The sequence below is a fragment of the Phacochoerus africanus genome, chromosome 15 (genome assembly GCF_016906955.1).
Source record: "Phacochoerus africanus isolate WHEZ1 chromosome 15, ROS_Pafr_v1, whole genome shotgun sequence".
In the NCBI taxonomy this organism is placed as follows: Eukaryota; Metazoa; Chordata; class Mammalia; order Artiodactyla; family Suidae; genus Phacochoerus; species Phacochoerus africanus.
The window spans coordinates 44078556-44096564 of record NC_062558.1 but is presented as its reverse complement, the minus strand read 5'-3'; the positions used below and the strand labels follow the sequence as shown (position 1 = coordinate 44096564).

The following is an 18009-nucleotide window of genomic DNA, read 5'->3' as shown; positions in this document are numbered from 1 at the left end:
AAGATATTCATGAACCTTGCAGAGTGTGACTGGGGTATGAGCTGTAGGAAGGGAAATTTTTCCTTTTCCTTTTTAGAGTCTTAAATAACATAGTGATGTATCATTTGAAAAACAGGCAGGGGATGCATTACTTTCACTTTTGAAATTTATTTCATTTTTGGGGCCATGCCAGTGGCATGCAAAAGTTCCCCGGGCAGGGATTAAACCTGCGCCACAGCAGCAACCTGAGCCACAGCAGTGACAATGCAGGATCCTTTATCCACCAAGCCACCAGGAACTCCTGCATCACTCTTCTAATAAACACAAAGAGCTTCACGATCAAAACCCTACACTCATGTTCTAATGACTCTTTTGAAAACACGCTGAAATTTGGTCTTCGGCTTGGCTGGGCTTTGACTCACTGCTGTATCTTCAGCAGCCTGGGACACAGCAGGTGCCCAAAATGTTTCTGGAAAGAATTTACATCAATTCAGTTAAAAGAAGATTACAGAATAGAAGTGCTTGGACTCAAGGGCTTGATGGCCCGGGATTTGGATCCTAGTTACGTACCCCTGAGGGTACGAGATTTGACCCCTGTGAGCCTCAACTTCCTCATCTGTGAAATGGGATATCTTACTGGATGAGCACATGCACGTGAGGTACCCAGCAGAGAGTGAACATACAATGAACAGCGGTTATTTTTATGGTCTTGACAATTTTGGTCTTCCTTTTTTTTTTTTTTTTCCTTTTTTGCTTTTTAGGGCCGTACCCACGGCATATAGAAGTTCCCAGGCTAGGGGTCGAATCAGAGCTGTAGCTGCCGGCCTACACCACAGCCACAGCAACACAGGATCCAAGCCACATCTTTGACTTACACCACAGCTCATGGCAATGTCGGATCCCCAACCCACTGAGCGAGGCCAGGGACCCAACCTGCATCCTCATAGATACTGGTTGGATTCGTTTTCGCTGTGCCACAATGGGAACTCCCAACAATTTTGGTCATATTTTCATCCCAACTGTACTATTGTTCACTTAAGCATTAAACAATTTTTTTTTCTACAGACTTATTTTCCCCTTTAAACAGTGCTATATAATTTAGGCTCACCCTGAACAGTAATATTCCTATAGTCACAGGTTTCAAATATCAGTTTTAATTTTTAAAATATCCTTAACAAAACATTGAAAAGTTAATCTGGGTGCCATCCAAAGCCACACTGGTACCACCAATGGTGTATAACAATACTCTGTGGGAAATGTAGCCCTATGCAGTGCACTTTACAGTTTATAACTCCCAGAGTCTTGAATTCACTCTTTGGGAGTATAAAAAATTTTTAGGTCCAGCAGACATCTGCTCTGTCCCTATGTTCCAGGAGCTGGTATAGAATGGGGCGCTAGAGAAGCAGGGTTCCTGTTTTCCCAGGACTCAAGTCTAGTCTGAGAGAGGAATGGTTATCAGGTAATTGTGACCCAGTGCTCAGTAACAGCTATGATAGGAGAAGCACAGAGCAGAAACCTCACTGACCTGGCAGAGGTGGGAAGGTCCGGGAAGGTTTCTAGAGGAAACCTGGAAATGCAGTGCTTTACTGGGAGAGAATGAGGACTCAGGCCCTGGGTAAATGCTAATCTGACTCCTCTGCTTCTCACCCTCCTAGGAGGAGGGGAAATAAGTGATCCTTAAGAGAAGATAATCTTAAGAGAAGATAGGTGTTCCCTTGTGGTGCAGCAGATTAAGGATCCAGCATTGTCACTGCCACGGCTTGGGTTGCTGTTATGGCGTGGGTTTGATCCCTGGCCAGGGAACTTCCGCATGCCTTGGACAAGGTCAGAACAAAACAAAACAAACAAACCTTAAGAGGAGACCAAGGAGTTCCCTTCGTGGCTCAGCAGTTAATGAACCCAACTAGGATCCATGAGGATGCAGGTTTGATCCGTGATCTTGCTCAGTGGGTTGGTGATCTGGTGTTGCTGTGAGCTGTGCTATAGGTCATCAGATGCGGCTCGGATCCCGCATTGTGGTGTGTGGCTGTGGCGTAGGGCGGCAGCTACAGCTCTGATTCGACCCCTGGCCTGGGAACCTGAAAAGAAAAAAAAAAAAAAAAAGTCTTTTACCTGCAGTGTAACAAAGTGGCCAGCAGGTGGCAGTCACAACCCAGAAGGATTTCCCCATATACTTCCCCTGGATTTTTCTTTCATAAATTAGAAGATTAACAAGTACAATAAATATTTATTGAGCACCTTCTGTTTGCCAGGCACTGTTCTGTTCTTGGCCCTGGAATACAATGGCGAGCAAGATAGACATGGTCCCTGCCTTCATGTAACTTAACATTCACGTAACCCACAAATATTTCCTGTCTCAGGCACTATCCTGGCCCTGGGGGGGATAGAAAGTTAAAAATTTAGGACAAATTCTTACATCTGGAGGTAAAGGAAGATACTGACAGCAGGTCTAGCAAGAAAAGGGGGATTATCTCACCTGGATTCAGACTAGCATCACCCTATTCAGTGAGTTGGCTCCGCCCTCAAGCCCCCCCCCCTTTTTTTAGGGCGGCACCCACAGCATATGGAAGTTCCTCGGCTAGGGATCAAATGGGAGGTGTAGCTGCTGGCCTATACCACAGCCACAGCAACTCAGGGATTAGAGTCAGGTTTGTGACCTACACCACAGCTTTTGGCAATGCTGGATCCTTAACCCACTGGGATGGAACCAGAGTCCTCAGAGATCTTAGTTGGATTTGTTACCACTAAACTACAATGGGAACGCCACCCTAAGGTATTTTAACTTTACTAATCCCTCAAAGTTTTCTTTTTAAAGTTCCCCAGGTGATTTCAGCCAGCAAAGAAGCCATACTGATGGGCAACAGGCACATGAAAAGATGTTCAACCTCACTAGTTATTAGAGAAATGCAAATCAAAACTACAATGGAGTATCACCTCACACCAGTGAGAATGGCCATTATCAAAAGGTCTACAAACAATAAACGCTGGAGGAGGCATCGAGAAAAGGGAGCCCTCCTACACTGTTTGTGGGAATGTAAATTGATGCAGCTGCTACAGAGAACAGTATCGGGGTTACTTTAAAAACTAAAAGTAGAGTTACATATAATCCAGCAATCCCACTCCTGGACACATATCTGTAGAAAACTCTAATTTGAAAGGATACATGCACCCCAGTGTTCACAGCAGCACCATTCACAATAGCCAAGACATGGAAGCAACCTAAATGCCCATCGACAGAGAAAGGGGTGGCATATATACATATACAATGGAATATTACTCAGCCATAAAAAGAATGAAATAATGCCATTTGCAACAACATGGATGGACCCAGAGATTATCTATCATATTAAGTGAAGCCAGTGATACACAGAAAGACAAATATCATATGATATCACTTGTATGTGGAATCTAAAAAGGTGATGCAAACAGAAATAGACTCTTAAAGTCCAGGCAGAACTCTAGGGCTAAAGGGTTTAGGGCTCAGAACTGCTGCTCTGGTGTCTTGGCATGGTTGATAAATTAATTAATCATTTTCTTAATTAATTTCCAAAATACTCAAATACCTATTGTGTACCAGATGATTTACAACCGTTATTTCTAATCCCCCTCCTTAAAGATGTAACAGTTCTGACTGGAATAGCCAAGATTTACTGAGTGCATCCTATAAGCCAGGCACTATTTGGGGTTTTTATATCTACAAGCTCATTTAATTATTGTAACAGTCCCAAGACCCAGACATTGTTATGACTGTTCCTATTTAATATCTGACAAGTGAAGCACAGAGCTGCTGGGTATCCCGCTGGGCAATCTGTCAAGCTAGTTAGTGGCAGAGATAGGATTCAAATGTAAATGGTCCAAGTCTGCTGGCAATCACCACATTTACACCCATTTTACAGATGAGGAGACTGAGGCTGGGGGGGAAGGTCTCTCATGAAAGGTCCGACAAGAAGAGAGTGGCTGAGCTGTGAGTTGATTCTCTGGCTTTAAAGTCTGTCCAATTCAATTGGGACCCATCTGTCTGGAAGAGTCTGGGAATTCCCTGTGGGATTCTGCCCCTGGCAGAAACCAGCAGTCTTCAAAGGCATCTGTGTTTACCATCAACTCTCAGAAGATGGCAGGAATGTGATGTGGAAAGTGACTTGAATTTGAAACTGGAAGCCTGTATCTGCTGTGCGACCTTGGGTGAATCGCCTTATGTCTCTGGGCTTCATTTTTTTTCCTGCCTATTAAGTAAATGGACTGGACTAAGACCTTATTCTTAGCTGGGATATGGCTGGGCAATGAAATTCTCGCTCCGAGGATGTACCCACACTTTGAAATGAGATTGTCTAAGGTAGGTTTTCTCAACCTAGAGGTTACTGACATTCTGGGCTGGGTAATTCTTTGCGACGCTGCTGTCCTGTGCCTCATAGGATATTGGGCAGCATCCCTGGCCTCTGCCCACTAGAGGCCAGCAGCACTCCCCTCCCTACGCTATGACAAGCAAAAATGTCTCTGGAAATTGTCATTGACAATTGTCCCTGGGGGAGCAAATTCACCCCTGGTTGAGAATCACTTGTCTAAGGTTTAAGCCATTCTGATCGCAACCCATGTGACTTCATCCCGTTCTCTCCAGGAATTCAAGTGAGTTGGATTGATGGTCTTAGAAACATAAGCACAAACCTACTCCCCACCCCCTTTAAGTATAGGGGAAAATGTACATTTTTGGAGCACATTTGAGCAAGACACAATCAGGTTCCTTGGTTATTGCTATGAATGGTTTGTAATATACTCTACAAGTAGTGAAACATTGAAACTGAGTGGTAATTAGAAACTAATTTTTTTTCTTGGCTGTGCCCATGGCATGTGGAAGGTGTTGGGCCAGGGATTGAACTCGCAACACAGCAGTGACAGCACCAGATTTTAACCTGCTGGGCCACCAGGGAACTTCCTATTAATCAATGTTAACTGAGCACTTATGCCAGATACATTGTTTTGAACATCTATATTTGTGGTTGGCATGATCACCCTGTTTGATGAGGGCACCAGCTTCAGCTTATTCAAAAAAACTTCCCCTGGGAGCTGAGATTGCTAGGAAGATGAAACTTTGGGGGTTAGTCAGGCTTGGGCTTGAATCCTGGGTTCTCCCTTCTCTGCTGTGTGACCTCAGGAAATCTGCTCACTCTCTCTGGGCTCTTCTTTGCCTGCCTTTAGGTAGACTCCTAAACCATTCGTGTAGTTTTGTGAGGGCTAATGTTGGGGAAGGGCTGGGCACAGCCAAAGTGTCCATCAAATTGGGGCTGTTTCCTCAGTTCAACAGAGGAAAAATCTTAAAAGCTGTTTTACGTCCAACAACTTTGTCCTTGCTGCCAAGGTACGAGATCCGCCTTAGTCCAGGCACCTTACTGCTGGAATCTGGCCACTCTCCTGCCTCCTGTGTCATCTCCTACCGACCTCACCTGCCTGGCACGATGCTGGCAGGATCCAAGCCAGGCTCCTCTCCAGGCGTCTGGGAGGAGGGTGGTGTGTCTCCTGACACCCAGTTTGACTTGGGAACTCATTAGCCTGGGTGTCAGGAATGCCTTCTCACCAGAGCTGCAATCAGATCTCAGGGAGAGGTGGGCCTGGGGGGTGGGAGGTTGCTTCGTGGGAGCCCAGCGGCAGCTGCCACAGCCCAGAGGGTCTTTGGAGGCTGTGCTTCATTAGTGAGGTGCTTTTTCTTTCTTTTTAAACATATCTCCACCTTTCAGTATTTTTAAAGCAGCTTCTATTTTTAGCTTTTCATCTCTGGGTCTCAGCAGCTTGAATTACTCAAGATGCTTCTGATCACCTTCACCGTCATGGGAGGGAAAGGAACTGCCTTTGCTTCTCGGGCTGCTGTAAAGGAAGTGCCACGAACCAAGGGGATTAGGGCCACAGTCAGGCCTTGCCTCACAGCTCTGGAGGCTAGAAGCCTTGAGCAAGGAGGCAGCAGGGCCCTCATTCCCTGGAAACATCCAGAAGGAAGATTCCTCTGTCTCCCCCCAGTTTCCCGTGGTCGTTGGCAATTTTGGGTGCCCCTGACTTGCAGGTACAACACTCCCATCACACGGCATCTCCCAATGGGTCCAGATTTCCCTCTTCCTTTGGTTGTAAGGACACCAGTCACCAACTCAGCGCCCACCTTCATCCAACGTGACCGCACCTTAACTTGATTATATCTGCAAAGACCCTATTTCCAAAAAAAAGCTCACATTTACAAGTACTGGGGGTAGGACTTCAGCGTAGCTTTTGGGGGGAACACAATTCAGGCCACAAGAGGAACCAACCAGTCAGTGTGAACTCAGCCCAAAGGTCTGGGGACCGGGAAGGGAATGTGGTTGTGGTTAAGGGGTTAGGACTGTCGGCTTTAGGTCCACTGGGACAGCCCTGCATGCATTGGTGTCCTGCCATCCACGGTGAAATGATGGTGGAGGCAAGGCTGGTGGAAGGGATGCTGGCCTTGGAGATCCGAGTCATCAATCTGAATCCAAGCTCTTCCCTGGAGAAGTTTTATGACTGCAATCATATTTCCCTTTGAGTCTCAGTTTCCTTTACACAGCACCCCCAAGAGCACACAATTATATAAGTGCATGAGAATGCACATATATATACACACTTATATATATACATACATATACACACATATATCCAAGTCTGGTTAGTAATGTGTTTTAAATATGTTAACTATTGTTATCTATATATCCTCTGAGCTTTGGTTTCCTTAATGTATAGGCACATATATGTACATACTGTATATAAAGATACATATACATTCACAGATATGTGTAATGGGCTTAGCAAAATGTCTTACATAGTCAATAGATAACAACTACCATTGCTACCTATAAAATGGGGGCAGTGGTGTTTTATCTCAAAGGTTATCCTCAATAGCATTTTACCTGCCAGATCGATTCAGCTCTTAAATTCTAGGACTCAGGCTAAACACAGGGCTGCATGGTCCAAGATTCCCTGTTATTTGTGCAAATAATAAAGCCTCTCCTTTTCAGTGCAGAGATTTTTATTTTGATGAGCTCCCACTTGTCTACATTTGCTTTTGTTGCCTGTGGTTTTGGTGTCATATCCGTGAAATCACTGCCAAGATCAATGTCATGAAGCTTTCTCCCCTATGTATTCTTCTAGAATTTTTACAGTTTCAGGTCTTCCGTTTAAGCCTTTAATCCTTTGCTTTTGAGTCGATTTTTGTGTATGGTATCAGAAAAGGATCCTGTTTCAAAGAAAACAACTGGCAAGAGAAATCTCCAATTTATTGAATGGGAGAACATACTTGCAAACCATATATCTGATAAGGGGTTTACTTCCAAAACTGATAACTCCTATAATTCTGTAACCAAAGATCAAATAACCCAATTAAAAAAATGGGCAAAGGACCTGAATAGACATTTCTCCAAAGAAGACATACAAATGGCCGGCAGGCCCTTAAAGATACTCAGTGTCACTAGTCACCGAGGAAATAAATGCAAATCAAAACCACAATGAGATATCCCCAACCTGTTAGGGTGGCTATTATCCAAAAAGCAAAACACAACCAGAGCTGGTGAAGATGAGAAGAGGGAAACCTTGGTGGGAATGTAAAATGGTGCAGTTGCTGTGGAGACCAGCGTGAACGTTCCTCAAACAGTTAAAAGTAGGACAACTAGATGATCCGCAATCCCACTTCTAGCTCTTTACCCCAAAGAACTGAAACCAGGATCTTAAAGAGATATTAGCACTCCCACGTTCACTGCAGCACTATTCACAACAGCCAAGAAGTGGAGACGAATGTCACTGATGGATGAAAGGATGTAGAAAACGTGTATATACACACAACAGAATGTCACTCCACTTTAAAAAAGAAGGAAATTCCGCCACAGATGACAACATGGATGGACCTTGAGGATATTATTATGAGCGAAATAAGCCAGTCACAGAAGAACAATTACGCTATGATTCCACTTATAGGTGGCTCTAAAATAGTCAAATTCATAGAACCAGAGAGTGAGTTTGAATTTGACCGTGCTCTGCTCTCTGCCAAAAGCAACAGATGTCGTTTTATTTTCTTGCCAGTAATGAAAGAATTAATGCACGTGACATGCTTGGAATGGTGCCTGGCATACAGTAAGTGCTCATTAAGTAAGGCATACCTCATTTTATTGCGATTTGCTTTATTGAGCTTGGCAGATATTGCAATTTTTAAAAAATACAAATTGAAGGGTTATAGCAACTCTGCATTTGTCAGATGATGGTTAGCATTTTTAGCAATAAAATATTTTAAAATTAAGGTATGTCCATTGTTTTTGTTTGATGTCATGCTATCACTCACTTAATAGGATGAACTATAATAGGGTATACCACAGTACAGGGTAAACATGACTTTCATATGCACTGCTTTACTGCAATATTTGCTTTATTGCAGTGGTCTGGAACTGAACCAGCAATATCTCCAAAGGCTGCCTGTATCTGCTTATCCAAAGGAAGAGGACAAGGATTTTCTTGCTTTCCAGTTGTCTTCCAACAGTGATTTGCTTTTTGTCCACCTAAATTGCAGGGCTGCTTGTTTGTGTGGCCATGAAAAGTCCACGAAGCCTGTTTTGATACTTGTGAGAAGTGATAAAACACGGCTACCACAGGAAAGAGCCACGTCCTTAAATTACACTCTGTTCATCACATCAGATGCAGATGAGTTTACAAAAACCACATAATCTACATCTCTCTCTCTCTTTTTTTTTTTGGGGGGGGGGTCTAAAGTTAAACTCTTGATTCCCCAACACTATCAAAACCTGCATTTGTTAGATGATGGTCAGCATTTTTAGCAATGCTCTGGGACACCGGCTGGCTGCACCCCTAAGGGAGCCGTTTCAAAACACATTCACATAAAACAGCAGTGCTGCTGACATCTCTGAGCCCCAGATATTATGTGAGGCTCTGTTCCTTCTGCAGAGCCTCACGTGCCCCTTAAGCAATGGTTCTAGACCCTGAGGGCACATCGGAATCCCTGGGGAGCTTTTGAAACTCCTCCACTGCTGTTCAGGCTACAGCCCAGACCAATTGCAACCAGCTCTCCAGGGAGTTTTAAAATGTCCTAGCTGATTTCTAAGCACCAGTGAGGCTGAGCCCCCACACTCCTGCCCGGTAGGAATGTATAGTCACTCCTCCATTCTTAGAGTCACCTTGGGAGCTGTTTTGGAGTTTCTACGGTAGAAACCTCCTCAAAAGTATTTTTTTGTAACCAAATGTTTACTTTGATGGCTCCAAGAGGAGGTCAAAGAGAGTTTAAATCCACCCTGTTACCCTGTGGACCGCTTAGGGTTTTTGGTGGGGGTGCTGTGCTTGAGGTGGGATCTCAGTTCCCAGACTAGGAACTGAACTTGGGCTGCAGTGGTGAAAGCGCAAGGGTCCCAACCACTGGACCCCCAGGGAACTCCTATCAATTTTAAGCAGTTAGAGTCAGGCAGGTATGGTTTTGCCTTTGGCTGGCCTCCTTCTTAACTCGCTGTGTGAGCTGGGGCCGCGATTTCACCTCTCTGAGCCTAGTATCCTCTTTGTAAGATGGTGACAGTCATGCCATGCTCATAAGGCCACTTGAAGCAGCAGAGGGTAAATGTGGTAAAGGACTGTGCAGAGGACCTGATAAACTTACCGTAAATATTATAGTAGCTACACCCTCAAGCTGTTAGCTATTGTGACAGTGATAATAACAAAAGCCCTCCACCCTGAATAAGAGAAAGCCAACCCACCAGGAGCTCAAGTCTATAAAGAGGACTCACAAACGCAGTGGGGCAGGCGAGATGTCCAGATGGGTGTGCCGGTTTCGCGGCTGTAGCAGGTCAGGAGCGAGCTGCCTTCCAGCACGAAGCCCGGGTTGCAGGTGTACTGGATGGTGGTGCCCACCAGCAGCACGGGGTCCGAAATCAGGCGGGTTGAGTGGTCCACTTCGCCGGGGTCGGTGCAGTACATAACTGCGCGGGATGAAATCAGACCGGTGGGCATTAGGGCCTGACGACCATCGGTTTGCTGAGAACTACAGAATAATCCAGAACATTTCCTTACTTAGTTCTTTTCCCCGATTGAAAGCCAATGCATGTGGCTGGAGAACAGGCCAGGACAAAACAGACGTGAATTTAATTTCACTTTTAGGAATTTGCCCAAAGAAACATTCACATCAGGGTCCAAAGACCCATATGCAAGGCTACACACTGCACAATTATTTGCAACAGTTTAAAAAAAAAAAAAACCTCACAAATCCTTTAACAGAGGATGAGTTAACAATCATGGAACAACCAGGAGTTCCTGTTGTGGCTCAGCAGGTTAAGGACCCAATACTGTCTCCACAAAGACGTGGGTTTGATCCCTGGCCTCGCTCAGTGGGTTAATATCCAAGGTTGCCACAAGTTGCAGCATAAGTCGCAGACACAGCTCAGATCTGGTGTTGCTGTGGCTGTGGTGTAGGCCAGCAGCTGAAGCTCTGATTCGACCCCTAGCCTGGGAACTTCCACATGCCACAGGTGTGACCCTAAAAAGAGGAGTTTCCATTGTGGTGCAGCGGAAATGAATTTGACTAGTAACCCTGAGGTTATGGGTTTGATCCCTGGCCTCGCTCAGTGGGTTAAGGATCTGGCGTTGCTGTGAGCTGTGGTGTAGGCCCGTGGCTACAGCTCTGATTCAAGCCCTAGCCTGGGAACCTACATATGCTGAAGGTATGGCCCTAAAAAGCAAAAAATAAATAAATAAATAAGTAAAAGAAAGAAAGAGAAAAAAGAAGAAAAAACCCCATAGAACAACCATTCCTTGAAATCTTGATCAACTACCAAAGAGAAAAAAGTGAGGAGCCCATCATGGCTTCTTTGTGGGGTCTGACGATAGTAAAACAAGCATCTATTACCTTTTAATTAAAAAAATCAATATGATCAAAGGAAATCATAAACCAATGAAAAAGGAAGGGAGTCTGGAAAAGAGAGAAACAATTGAGTTTTAAACTGACAACTGTCACATAAAATTTTGCAGTGTTACTCATGATACACCATTGCTAATATTTACATGGAAAGGAAACATTCTGAGACTCAACGAAGCTTGTTTCTCATTGTGTTGCAAAAAAATGATAAAAAAAAAAAGGAATGACATTGAGTGTGTCTGAGTTGAACAAAAGGCTGTTGTGAGGTGTTTCTAGAAACTGATGCCTATTATGGTAAAATATCTATACCTACATGTATATCTGTGTGTCTACATTCACGGCACAGACACACTTACATGTGTATCTGTGTAACAGACACATACTTACATATGCAATTGGACCAATAACAGAATAAACTTTTGAGAGTGGTTCCATGGCCAGAGAGCAGATCATAAAAGATTTTCACATTTTACCTCATTATGCTATGACTACTTGATTACGGTAGGTATTTGTTTCTTGTGCAATTTTAAGATATGGTTATACACATCTTTCAGTGTTAAGCGTGGAGCTGAACTGGAAGTTGCCTGATGGCCTAGTGGCTAAGGCTCTGGTATTGTCACAGCTACCATGCAGGTTCCAACCCCAGCCTGGGACTTTCTACATGCCTTGGGTGAGGGGAAAAAACAAAAAAGAGTGGAGATGAACCTATGAAAGGTGGTAACAGCGTGCAGGGATTTCTAGGTGGGACCCTGTTGTTCTAGGAGGTCCTTCTGCCCTGATTTCAGGAGAAAAGAAAGCAAGTGAGGCACGTTGGTGAGTCTGTGTCTTGACGGGAGGGTGAGTGAGGCACCCAGGATTGGAAGATAAACATGCAAGTGCAGAAGGGGCCCAGTAGTACTATTTATTTGCTCCTCTTTGGGCCTTTTCTTGGCAAAAATGAGGCATGTGAGGGGACTTTCCCATGGAAAGCTAGTTTATTTTTTGATTACCGTACAAAATGTTTACATGTTTTTTAAAAAGTGATAATGTAGGAGTTTCCGCTGTGGCTCAGCAGGTTATGAAGTCGACTAGTATCCATGAGGATGTGGTTCGATCCCTGACCTCGCTCAGCGTGTTAAGGATCTGGCGTTGCCATGAGCTGCGGTATAGGTCACAGATGTGGCTCGGATCCCATGTTGCTGTGGCTGTGGCATAGGCTGGTAGCTGAGGCTTTGATTCTACCCCTAGCCTGGGAACCTCCATATGCCACAGGTGCGGCCCTAAAAAGCAAAAAAATGATGATGTAAATTGTATTAATGAGTTTGGGATGGGTCTTTATTTATTTATTTTTTGGCCATGCCCGTGGCATGCAGAAGTTCCTGGGCCAGGGATCGAACCTGAGCCACAGAAGAGACAACATTGAATCCTTAACTGCTAGGCCACCAGGGAACTCCCAGGATGGGGCACTCTAATTGCCACCACTTGGCACTTCTTGCTGTCCCACTTTTATTTTCTGTCATGATATAAACACATATCCACGTTCTGCCTTCTGCTGCAGAACAAACAGATGTGTTTGTGTAGCTGGTTTTGTGAATCTTTTGTAAGTTCTTTCATGTTTCCCACAATTGTACTTAATTTGCCTTGATGTTGGGATGTACAGGAATTGTACGTAACCCCCCACACTTCCCTTCCGATACCCTCTTTCTCAGCTCACACTTAATATTTCTTATCATGCAATCAGTGATTTAGGTCAGCTGACCAGATCTACCAAAGTGTCACCAAGGATCCAAGGGGTCCCAGCAAGAAGGTTACAGATGAGAGCTTTCTGTAGGAGGTGGGAAGCAAATGGCTGCGGGGAGAGGCCACCTCCAAATTTAGCTTCCACTCCACTTTGCTACTAAGACGTCAGTGCAGAAACCAGAGGCACTTCCTTCCACTACCCCTCTTTATGATGCTAGACTCAGCTATCATCAGACTTGGCTGGCCTGCCCTTCTGAGGAGAGCAGGCAGGAGGGACTGGGAGATGGGGCTGGATGCTGTCTGCATGAAATCAGCTACCTTCCATAGGCACCATCAGCTACCCACCATCAAACTAGGGCTTCAACGGCCAACCTAGCTTTGTTTTGCTTGGCAGCTGCAGGTATTTTAAAGACTTGAATCTGAATGATGTTTTTACCCAGGCTATATATATTCTGGTTTATACAGTCCACACCACTACCTAATGTCTCACACTCAGCCTGTTTGACTCACATTATCTGCCAGGATTCTGAAAGCACCCGAATCTGAGATCCCTGCCCTTGGGCTACAAAATGACAATTGTAAGCAGCACCAGTGTGTTGGTAGAGTCAGAGAAGGGGTCAGATTCTACATGAAGACGCTCCATTGCCTCTACACAAAAAATACTCCATGGGAGGGACTTACCATCCAATGACCTAGAAGGGTAAAAACACAAGGCTATTCTTACTTTTCTCACAAAATGGGGGGTCGCTGCTCCAGCTGAGGTCCCACTGGCAGGTGAGAGTGTCACTCCCCACGATGTCATAGCCGGGGTCACACTGGTAGGTGATTCTGGCTCCCCTCACAAGCTCCGTATGAGAAGTGGTTTTCCAGCCATTCTGGATCTCAGGCAAATCTGAGCAGGAGTCGTTCCTTGACACCTCTTTAAAACAAAACATCATCCTTAGATGGGCAGTTGGCCTCGGTGTTTGGCGATTCTTTTAGGAATGTCAGAGGAAAGAGCAAATAGAAAAAAAAAAAAAAAAGCCTCTGGAAAGAAGCAGCACAATTTCTGAAATCCCTTAATCTGCAAGCGTTCTTCTACAGCAAGACTGTACAATGACTTCTTCTCATTTTGGATGTGGAGTCTCTGGCCCCAGTCAAGCCTTCAGATAACTGCAGCCCCAGTTGGCATCTTGACTACAACTTCATGAGAGATCCCAAGTCAGAACTAGCCAGCACTAACTCCTGAATTACTGACTCACAGAAGTGGGGAGACAGTATATGCTGACTGCTAATTTTTGGGGGGAGGTCATTACAGGGGTAGCGGGAAATAGATTGCTACAACATTCAGCTTCATCCTAAGAATGCTCATAAGTCACAAAACAAAAAGGCAACCCACAGAATGGGAGAAAATATTTGCAAATGAAGCAACTGACAAGGGATTAATCTCCAAAATATACAAACACATCCTGCAGTTCAATATCAAAAAAACCAAACAACCAGAGTTCCTGTCATGGCTCAAGGGTTAACGAATCTGACTAGGAACCATGAGGTTGCAGGTTCAGTCCCTGGCCTTGCTCAGTGGGTTAAGGATCTGGCATTGCGGTAAGCTGTGGTGTAGATCGCAGACATGGCTCCGATCCTGCATTGCTGTGGCTCTGGTGTAGGCTGATGGCTACAGCTCCGGTTAGACCCCTAGCCTGGGAACCTCCATATGCCATGGGTGTGGCCCTGAAAAGACAAAAAGACAAAAAAAAAAAACCAAATCAATAAAAAATGGGCAGAAGATCTAAATAGGCTTTTCTCCAAAGAAGACATATAGATGGCCAGTGGGCACATGAAAAGATGCTAAACATCACTAATTATTAGAGCAATGCAAGTCAAAACTACTATGAGGTACCATCTTACACCAGCCAGAATGGCCATCATCAAAAAGTCTACAAAATAAATGCTGGAGAGGGTGTGGAGAAAAGGGAACCTTCCTATACAGTTGGTGGGAATGTAAACTGGTATAATCACGACGGAAAACAGTAAGGAGGTGCCTCTAAAAACGAAAAATACAACTACCATATGATCCAACAATCCCACTCCTGGGCATCTATCCAGAGAAGACCATAATATGAAAAGATACAGGTACCCCCATGTTCATTGCAGCACTATTTACAATAGTCAAGACATGGAAGCAACCTAAAGGTCCATCAACAGAGGAGCAGATAAAGAAGATGTGATACATACACACAATGGAATACTACTCAGGCATAAAAAAGAATGAAATAATTTTTTTTGCAGCCACATGGATGGGCCTAGAAACTATCATACTAAGTGATTCGCTATCAGATAGATATATGTGGAATCTATAAAAGAAGGATACAAATGAACTTTTTTGCAGAACAGAAACAGACTCACAGATTTTGAAAAGCTTATGGTTCCCAAAGGGGACAGGTGTGTGTGTGGTGGAGGGTGGGAGGAATGAACTGAAGGTTTGGGATTGGCATATGTATACTGAGGTTATGGAACCCGCTAAAGGGGACCTGCGGTAGGGCACAGAGAACTCTACCCAGTATTCTGTGATAATCTAGGTGGGAAAGGAATCAGAGAGAAGGGATATGTATATATGTATGACTGGTTCACTTTGTTGTACAGCAGAAATTATCACAACTTTGCAAATTAACTACACTGCAATAAAAGTTAAAAAAAGGATGTCCATAAATCTATGAGTTTGGTGGATTAGGCATATATATTTTTTGTAACTCACATTAAGAGAAATGCTTAACTATTAAAAGAGAAATAGGGAGTTCCAGTTGTGGTGCAGTGGAAACGAACCGAATTAGTATTCATGAGGATGCAGGTTCAATCCCTGTCCTTGCTCAGTGGGTCAGAGATCTGGCATTGCTGTGAGCTGTGGTGTAAGTTGCAGATGCAGCTTGGATCCTGTGTGGCTGTGGCCGGCAGCTACAGCTCTGATTTGACCCCTAGCCTGGGAACTTCCATATATCGTGGTGAGGCTCTAAAAAAAAAAAAAAAAAAAAAAAAAAAAAGAAAGAAATAATTATTGGTTGCATTCTTCAAGTCATATTGCATCAGTGAACATTAACTCTCCAGAAAATGCTACACCCAGCTTATCATCACAGGGTCCTCTCGACTAATTCTGTTTTCTGTTTTCCTTCTGCAAACCTTTGTTACGAAGGTAGCAATCCAAAGCCCATTACTATTGTTCTCGCTTCAAAGTGCCCACTGCACAGATTTTGAGAAGAGAGCTAATTACACCATATAATTAATTTGCAGCTCTTATGTGCTTCTGGGGAAAGCAAAGCACCTCCACTGTCTGCAGGAAAGTCATTCTGAGAAACCAGCAATGGCTTTTCCCGGGATTTTATCATGATTTTATTTGGGGAAGGGAGATCTCCTGGGTGTCTGCGAGAAGAAGGGGAGCGGGAAATGGCTTCTAGAATTGCTTGGTGGGGAACAGGAGCCTCTATTTTTAGGCCTGTGAAAAATTGGCAGAGCCCTGGACTGGGGACACAGCTGCAAATGTTTAAACTCTGGATGAAAGAGGAGAAATGGGGGCAAATGCTGGATCTGTGGTCTGCTTTGTACCAAATGCTTTGAGACCGAAAAAAAGGTTTGCTGGTCTGACTTTCCAGGGGGAGTTGAGATTGCTACACATTTCTGTGGGACCTCCTGTCTCCTTTGTGGTGTTCATCACCCTTGCCATGACTCAGGGGTTGTCAGCATGCAGCAGAGTTTTCACTCAAATCTTGGCCCCACTGCTTACTAACTGGGTGGCTGTGGCTAAGCCACTTAACCTCTGTTCTCTAGTTCCCAGACTCCACCCCCAGAGACCCTGATTCAGGAATCTGCATGTTCACCAAGCACACCAGGCAGAGGTTCTGGAATTATCTTTTCCTATGAACCCTTGTTAACTTCGCTCAGAATGAGAAAACTAGCCTAGGAGTCAGCAAACTTGCCTTATCTTCCTTATTTTAGAAGCTGTGGGACTCTAGTCACATCAATAAATGGCTCTGAGCCTCACTGACCTCAATCACAGAGTGGAGACAAGAACCATGATTTTGTCTATTCTTAGGGGAAAGGTAACAACAAATTAATGTGCAATTGATGACTGAGCTGAGTTATATGGATTCATTGCTTTGTTTGACTAAGGTGCTGTGAGTGTCTACTATGTGTCAGGCACCAGTATGTAGGGATCTGAAGTCGTGGTTCCATTCTCATGGTCAAGATGAGCACCATGGTCCAACTTTGGGGCAAAAGAAATATCCACATGCACTGAATACATGCCATGACTTCCCAGTCTTACGTTCATGGCAAGCATCACTAATCAAACATAGCAATCTCTTTCCTTGAATCAGGCTGCAATCTCCCAATCTTTCTCAACACAACACTCCAGGGGGCCACCACCATTTGACTGGAGTTGACCTACAATATGGAGCTTATTTAGTATCCTGGGATTAGAGGAATAAACATACAAATAAACATTGCTTACTCATATCTGCTTTTTAATTCCCTTCTCTCCCATGCACTTGGCCATAGACAACAGCAAAACACAGGAAACCAGTGAGGAGAGTGGGTCTTTGCTTCTGTCTGTGCAGAGGAGAATTATGGGAAATCAGAACCACATAGGCCTAGAGTGTTCCTGTGGAAGGTTCTGAAAGCAGCCCGGGAAGATAAGCCTCAGCCAGCTTCCAGAGCTGGGGTCAGGTCTTGATGTCAATCCAGGAGCTTCAGAATTCTTGAGATGACAACAGAAACCCATAACTCTTCCACCTGATTCCTCTACTGGATGGGAGTTGAATCTATGTCTGGTTAAATCCAGACCCAGGGTAACAAATGCCTCTCTTGTGCCCATGAAGACATCACTAATCAATCATGGCCTTCTTTTCCACCGTCTTCAGGCACAGCCTCCTCTAAAGTCAGCATGGTCTTCACCATAGGTAGTCACAGGCAACTGCTTGACATCAACATTAAATACAGAGGCCTACTTCCTTTCTCAGTGAAATTAACTATGTGATTTCTTTAACGGAAATAAAAAAGTTGAACTGTTCTTTTTGTGTTACCTATATTAGCCAGTCTGGGTACTCCCAGGGAACTAACTCTGAAATCCCATGGCATCAGCATAAGATCCTGATATTGTCTGTTAATCAGACCGCCTCTCCCATTTTTGCTACCTGGCTCAAGGGCAGGGAGAGAATTCCATTCATTCCTGTATCCTGATGCCTAGCATGGGGCCTGGCGCATCAGTTTTTGAGCCACATTCTCTGGGAAATGGAGATAATGCGTTTGAAAGATGAAATAGAATAATATATGTAAGAGTGCTTGCCAGCTTCAAATTGTCACATGAATCTAAGTTTCAGCTTCAATTACCAAGAGTACCTCCTCTTCAAGATGTTGCCAAACTGAACACTGGCCAGGCTTTCTGGTCAACCTTG

General features: G+C 44.3%; 1 protein-coding gene across 1 annotated transcript in view; it reads right to left on the bottom strand.

Annotated features, from left to right (window-relative positions):
- Nucleotides 1-18009, bottom strand: part of SEZ6L (seizure related 6 homolog like) — a 194617-nt gene that overhangs the window by 17573 nt on the left and 159035 nt on the right. Inside the window, exons 11-12 of the mRNA XM_047762107.1 lie at nucleotides 13311-13505; nucleotides 9744-9935 (exon numbers count right to left, since the gene is read on the bottom strand). Of these exons, the coding sequence (XP_047618063.1) occupies nucleotides 9744-9935; nucleotides 13311-13505 (387 nt within the window). The remainder of the gene's footprint in view (nucleotides 1-9743; nucleotides 9936-13310; nucleotides 13506-18009) is intronic.